The sequence below is a fragment of the Mandrillus leucophaeus genome, unplaced genomic scaffold (genome assembly GCF_000951045.1).
Source record: "Mandrillus leucophaeus isolate KB7577 unplaced genomic scaffold, Mleu.le_1.0 Scaffold629, whole genome shotgun sequence".
NCBI lineage: Eukaryota > Metazoa > Chordata > Mammalia > Primates > Cercopithecidae > Mandrillus > Mandrillus leucophaeus.
The window spans coordinates 158,069-165,717 of record NW_012106797.1 but is presented as its reverse complement, the minus strand read 5'-3'; the positions used below and the strand labels follow the sequence as shown (position 1 = coordinate 165,717).

Below are 7,649 nucleotides of genomic sequence, written 5' to 3'. Positions count from 1 at the left end.
AAGGACCTCTTCAAGGAGAACTACAAACCACTGCTCAACGAAATAAAAGAGGACACAAACAAATGGAAGAACATTCCATGTTCATGGATAGGAAGAATCAATATTGTGAAAATCGCCATACTACCCAAGGTAATTTATAGATTCAATGCCATCCCCATCAAGGTACCAATGACTTTCTTCATAGAATTGGAAAAAACTACTTTAAAGTTCATATGGAACCAAAAAAGAGCCCGCATTGCCAAGACAATCCTAAGAAAAATGAACGAAGCTGGAAGCATCACACTACCTGACTTCAAACTATACTACAAGGCTACAGTAACCAAAACAGCATGGTACTGGTACCAAAACAGAGGCATAGGCCAATGGAACAGAACAGAGCCCTCAGAAATAACACCACACATCTACAACCATCTGATCTTTGACAAACCTGACAAAAACAAGAAATAGCGAAAGGATTCCCTATTTGACAAATGGTGCTGGGGAAACTGGCTAGCCATAGGTAGAAAGCTGAAACTGGATCCCTTCCTTACACCTTGTACAAAAATTCATTCAAGATGGATTAAAGACTTAAATATTAGACCTAAAAACCATAAAAACCCCAGAAGGAAACCTAGGCAATACCATTCAGGACATAGGCACGGGCAAGGACTTCATGACCAAAACACCAAAAGCAATGGCAACAAAAGCCAAAATAGACAAATGGGATCTAATTAAACTAAAGAGCTTCTGCATGGCAAAAGAAACTACCATCAGAGTGAACAGGCAACCTACAGAATGGGTGAAAATTTTTGCAATCTACCCATTTGACAAAGGGTTAATATCTAGAATCTACAAAGAACTTAAACAAATTTACAAGAAAAAAAAAATCAAACAACCCCATCACAAAGTGGGCAAAGGATATGAACAGATACTTCTCTAAAGAAAACATTTATGCAGCCAACAGACACATGAAAAAAATGCTCATCATCACTGCTCATCAGAGAAATGCAAATCAAAACCACAATGAGATACCATCTCACACCACTTAGAATGATGATCATTAAAAAGTCAGGCAACAACAGGTACTGGAGTGGATGTGGAGAATTAGGAATGCTCTTACAGTGTTGGTGGGACTGTAAACTAGTTCAACCATTTTTGAAGACAGTGTGGCAATTCCTCAAGGATCTAGAACCAGAAATACCATTTGATCCAGCAATCCCATTACTGGGTATATACCCAAAGCATTATAACTCATGCTACTATAAAGACACATGTACACTATGTTTATTGTGGCACTATTCACCATAGCAAAGACTTGGAACCAACCCAAATGTCCATCAATGATAGACTGGATTAAGGAAATGTGGCACATATACACCATGGAATACTATGCAGTCATAAAAAATGATGAGTTCATGTCCTTTGTATGGACATGGACGAAGCTGGAAACCATAATTTTCAACAAACTATCACAAGGACAAAAAAACCAAACACCACATGTTCTCACTCATGGGTGAGAATTGAACAATGAGATCACTTGGACACAGGGCAGGGAACATCACACACCAGGGCCTGTCGTGGCATGAGGAGATAGAGGAGGGATAGCATTAGGAGAAATACCTAATGTAAATGATGAGTTAACGGGTGCAGCAAACCAACATGGCACATGTATACGTATGTAACAAAACTGCACATTTGTGCACGTGTACCCTAGAACTTAAAGTATAATTAAAAAAAAAAAAAAGACCAAATCCAGGGTGCTGCCAGTAAAATATGGCCTCAGCTTCCAAATCAAATCAAGGGTGTGGCTGAAGGCCCATTGTTAAGACCACGCAAAGATTCAAGGTTGAATTTTGTCTACCTTCTCAACAAGACTAAAGGCCACCTCAGACTCATATCTGCATTGTCTGACACAGTCAACAGTCCACCTGATAAGAAATTGTGAAGTGGGGTGGACTAAACCAGAGTCATTGAAAACAAACAGTTTTTACGGTAATTGTGCTAGATTGGACAAAAAGGGACAGAGACAGTTCTAAGTGAATATAAACCTCCCAGTTTTCTACAGGCAGAAATCAAACTGAGAAAGTCACTTGGCTACAAGCATGGATTATTTCCTACAGAAATGGAAAGAATGAGGAGAATTGGTATGTGTGCACAGATGGATTTCAGAATTGCCAAGGACCAGTAATTTCTCAAGCCATCCCATTCTTCCCCGTCTTAAACAGTGGTGTTTTTTGATCATCACTGAATACTGGGTGTCTAGGGGGCAGATAACTTGTCTTTTTAGTTCACAGGTCTCTAGATCAAGAGGAGTCACACTTCAGGAGAGGCAACCAAGGAGCCTCTCACCTGGATTGCAGATCATGAGATACTGGACTTTGAATCTGATAGCAAATAGGATGTAGCTTTTTGGATTCTTGGAAAAGGGTGAGTCTGTTTTACATGTAGGAGGGGTAGAAATATTGTGGCCAGTGGGCAAACTGTGGAACAGTAAATATGGCCACAAATTCTGTGTATGTCTTACTATTAAGAAGTTGAGTCTATTGCCCCACCCCTTGACTTGAGGCAGCCTCATCCACAAGTCTGGAAGTTAGGTACTGGCCCTTTTGTCTCAGTTTTCCTCTATGTGGCTTCTCCTTCTTCAGAGGCTAGGTCATCTTCTTGCATGGCAGTCTCAGGGTGGCATTCAGAGTGGAAAAAAGGTAGAAGCTACAAATCCTCTCAATGCCTAGGCTCCAGAACGTTCACAAAGCCACTTTTGCCATATTTTATGCTCAAAACAAATCACAAGAACAGCCCAAATTCAAGGGGTAGGATAAAGATACCACTTTTTAACAGGAGGCTCTGCAAAGAATTTGTGGCCATACGGAATTTTCTACTGTGGACGAGAAACTTTCAAACTCTGAGAATATGTTAAACTAAGTATAGAAATGTTTAAAAGAATGAAAATAATTTCTTAAGAAGAAATATGTTCTTCAAGCTGGGAGCGGTGGCTCACAACTGTAATCCCAGTTCTTTGGGAGGCTGAGGTGGGCAGATCACTTGAGGCCGGGAGTTTGAGACCAACCTGGCCAACGTGCCAAAATCCCACCTCTACTAAAAATACAAAAATTAGCTGGGCATGGTGCCAAAACCCCATCTCTACTAAAAACACAAAAATTAGCTGGGCATGGTGGCACACACTTGTAATTCCAGCTACTAGGGAGGCTGAGGCACAAGAATCTCTTGAACCCAGGAGGCAGAGGTTTCAGTGAGTCAAGATCATGCCACTGTACTCCAGTCTGGATGACAGAGAGCCAGACTCTGTCTCTAAATAAATAAATAAATAAATAAGAAGAAATATATTCTTCAACAGAAAAAAATGAAAGCAAAAAGAAGGAATTTATATGTTAATAGAGATTTGAAGGACATATCAGTTCACTGCAATGTGTGGACTTTACTGGAATTCAATTTGAAAATATAAACTGTAAAAATAAGTATTTGTCACATTTTTGAGACAATTGGAAATCTTACCACTGACTCGATATTTGATGTTATTAAGGAATTATTATTCATGTTTAAGTATAATGTTAGTATTTTATGTTTTAAAAAATACTTTAAAATTTAAAGATATATACTGAAATATTTACAGATGAAATGATATGCCATGTATGATTTGTTTCAAACTAATACATAAGATGGGGTTTAGGATGCAGCAGGTATCGGTCACATGTGGATGGTTTTTAAGGTTGGGTGATGGGTACATGAGGATTTATTACACTATTCTATCTACTTTTGCATATGTTAGGAATTCTTAATATTGACAATAAATTTTAAAAAGAAACTAAAAAGGAATTCCGGGCATAATTAGTATTTTACATACATTTTATATTGAATAAAATTTGTTCTATTTGATTATAACTCCAGTTTAAAATATATAATTTGATGAGCTGGTGTAAACTTGATTTTACCAGGTAATCTTCCTACATTTATATTAGAACATTTAAATATTAGTATTACAACATTTCAAGAGAATTTTTGATTCATTAGATTTATTTTAGCTTATTGTATCTCTAACAGCTATATTAGCACTTGAGAGAATTTTGTATAAATGGAACTCAGATATGTTACATTTATAAAAGCAATTTAAATATTTGAAAATGTTTAATTATCTGGTATGTAAATAGCATCAAACATTATTCTAAGGGCCCTCAAAAGTGACTGCTAAAATTTGCCAGACATAGAAACAGGATAACAAGGTTTGTGTCTTAAACTTAAAGCCTCAGGAAGAAGGAAATTTTTTATTTTTTGACTTTAACAAATCACACATTAATTTTAACAATCAACAGACTGTCAGAAGATGAAGAAAAGTTTTCAAGTCATCTGAAAATCATACGCCAGGATTAAAGACATTGCAAGACAAGAAATTTTAAAACATTATGTGAACAGCACCAACCATTTGTATTGTAGCTACATGCAATCTGGCTTCTTCTATTAAAGCTTCATCTGTTGTGGATTCCATCTCCACATCCTTATGTGAAACGTGGGAAGACTGAAACGTACCAGACGACATTTTAAAACATAAAGAGATAAAGTTAAAAATAAGTAAAAATGATTAGGAACTGGCAAGTGCTACTCTCAACAAAGATTCCAGTAATTCAAAGCAGAATTGCTAGAATGAAGAGCTGTGTATAACGTGGGTAATGTTTTTTCATGTAAGAAGTGTTGCCTTCAATTGTGCTAAAGGAAATATTCATTTGGGGAGATTTATATCCCAAATTCTTCTCTAAACTTATCTATATGCTTGACTGCTCTCTAAATCAGCCCGTGTTTTCTGCTTTTTATAACACTCCTACCAGGAGAGAATTCTCAGTATCTTAAGCCATTAAAAACATTGTCTTGGCAGAGGCCATTGATTGGCACTCAACCAGCCAGATCGTAAAAACATCCATTCTCCTGGTATTTGGCAAATAAAGCTGGATAACCAAGACCTTCTCTTTAGAGACAGAATTCAAACTCATTTCACCAAAATAGCAAAGCCAGTAACTCTCTCCCCTCAGTTTTCTGACGTTTAATTAGCAGAATCAGGTCTTTAACAATAGACTAAAGCAAGCGAGGCAGACCAAGGGAAGGAAAGGAAAACTACTTTTTGCCAGGTATCAACTCACAGGAATATATTCGATCCTCGTTTTATCTTCTACTAAGGTCCAATTAACATTTGTCAAAATTTTTTCTCCTTTAGATAAACTTATTGTGTTCTGTACTATCTCCTGTATGTGCTGAGTGGCATTTTGCAAGGCCATTTGTCTTGGGAGGGAAAGAACACACAAATCTGTGACAGAGACAAAAGCAAAGGCCTTAATAGAGTACAGTGATGACTGCAAGGGAAAGCAGAAAAATGTTGCATGATTATGTAGTGAAATCTTGAGATCACCTGCAAACCAGAGTGGTTAGAGCAAGGATAATTTTTCATACAAAACTTTCCAGAAGATTACCGAACTATTTGTTTCTTTTTGGCTGTATAGCTCAACTTTATCTGACTCAACTGCTAAAAAATGTTTATTAGTTTCCCTGCTTTCCCTATAGCTAAAGACATGACTACTTCAAAGCACCCAATCCATATTTCTCAAAGTGTAAAGGGTACAGGTGGAAGGGCTGCCTATTAAACTATGCAAATTCCTGGGTTCTACTCCATACCTACAGAATCAGATTGGCCTGAAAATTTACATTGTAACAAGTTCTCCAATTGTTTCTTATATTGTACATAATAACATTTAAAGGCCAGTGCAATAGAGATCCCTCAAATTTAGCATCTCAGTTTTCTGGCCAGTGAATCAATATGTTCAAAATGTGTAGCATTTTGCATTTTCTTGAGGTTTCTATAAGGTTCACTTACCAAAGAGAAGAGTTTAATGAGTAAATGAGCTTAGTCTACTTACTCACAATTCCATCTCAATAAAGCTGTTCTCTCCTTATATTGCATACGAAATGTCTCTTCAAGGGCTAAATGGCTTCTAAATGTTTCAGTGTAACTTTATTTCACTCTCTATGGGACACTGGGTACAATGGAGTGATTTGAAGTTTGGGGATCCAGAAAGGTCTGCAGGGATAGCCCTCTCAAGCATCAGAATCAGTTCACTGTAACCCAGAGCACAGAGGCATCTGACTACCTGCTGCCTTGGATTTAAAATTCCCAGGGCTAAGACCACACAAGGAGAAAATGTATTCGTTTGCCCAATTAGATACCAACCATATGATGGGGCAACAGCCACTTTCCAGTTACTCAGGGGAAGTATGAAGGCATGTGGGCTACTTGGTGGCACCAGTACATCTGAATGTACTCCCAGTGTTTAAGATAATCCTGGAAGAGTATGAGGAGGGACCGCTTAAAAGCATTAGACCAGGTGGAAGGAGTTGGTTTGAGCCTCTGACTGATAAAACTCAAATCCGACAAGCAGCTGTTAAATGTGTACCACATGGTATTTCTAGAAAGAATGAACATTGAAAAGATAAAGTACTTGCTATATAATCTTTATTCCAGAGTGAGTTAAAAGAAATTCTGAAACTTGGTTAATACAACCAAAAATTTATAGAGGGGGAAAAAAAGAAACAAGAGAAAAAAAGCATTGTCATGGTAGTAAAATCCCTCACTGTTCTCACTTTTGAATACAGAGTAGGAAGAATCACAAGAAAGGAAGCATGAGAGAAACCCACATATTTTGTCTTCAAAAAAGAGAGCCAACTGGGTCCGGATCCCTGGCAGCCAAAGGGATTTGGTGGGAAGGAAAGTGTGAGCAAGATTTCAGGCATCAAATTAACTTCACTCATGCTGCCTTGTGAGCTTTTGCCAATCCAAGCACAGCTTTTCACTATAAACAATAACCCGAGACCATGCATGGTGGCTCACACCTATAATTTCCACACTTTGGGATGCCAGGGCAGGAGAATCCCTTGAGCCCAGGAATTCAAGACCAACCAGGGCAATATAGTCAGACCCTGTTTCTACCAAAAAAGAAAAAAAAAAAAATGAGCTGGGTGTGGTGGTGCAAACCTATAGTCTCAGGTATTTGGGAGGCTGAGGCAAGTGGATCACTCGAGTCCAAGAGGTCCAGGCTGCAGTGAGCCATAATCACACCACTGCATTGCAGCCTGGGTGACAGAGTGAGACCCTGATTTTTTGTTTTGTTTTGTTTTGTTTTTTCGAGGTGGAGTTTCGCTCTATCGCCAGGCTAGAGTGCAGTGGCGCAATCTCGGCTCACTGCAACCTCCACCTCCCAGATTCAAGTGATTCTCCTGCCTCAGCCTCCCAAGTAGCTGGGACTACTGGCACGTGCCACCACACCCAGCTAATTTTTGTATTTTTAGTATAGATGGGGTTTCACCATGTTGGCTAGGATGATCTCAATCTTTTGACCTCGTGATCTGCCTGCCCTGGCCTTCCTAAGTGCTGAGATTACAGGCGTGAGCCACTGCACCCGGCCCTGTATCATTTTTTTTAAATGAAGAAGAACAAACACAGCCTGTTGGGGTGGTGAGCACCTGTAGTCCCAGCTACTCTGGAGGCTGAACCCAGGAATTTGAGACCAGCCTGGGCAAGATAGTGAGCTGTCAAAAGAGAGAGAGAGAGACAGAGAGAGAAGGAAGGAAGGAAGGAAGGAAGGAAGGAAGGAAGGAAGGAAGGAAGGAAGGAA

At 38.8% G+C, this 7,649-nt stretch overlaps 1 protein-coding gene across 1 annotated transcript in view; it reads right to left on the bottom strand.

Annotated features, from left to right (window-relative positions):
* Positions 1-7,649, bottom strand: part of SLC9C2 (solute carrier family 9, member C2 (putative)) — a 92,294-nt gene that overhangs the window by 40,424 nt on the left and 44,221 nt on the right. The window contains exons 11-12 of the mRNA XM_012000447.1: positions 5,127-5,290; positions 4,415-4,510 (exon numbers count right to left, since the gene is read on the bottom strand). Coding sequence (XP_011855837.1) covers positions 4,415-4,510; positions 5,127-5,290 — 260 coding nt within the window. The remainder of the gene's footprint in view (positions 1-4,414; positions 4,511-5,126; positions 5,291-7,649) is intronic.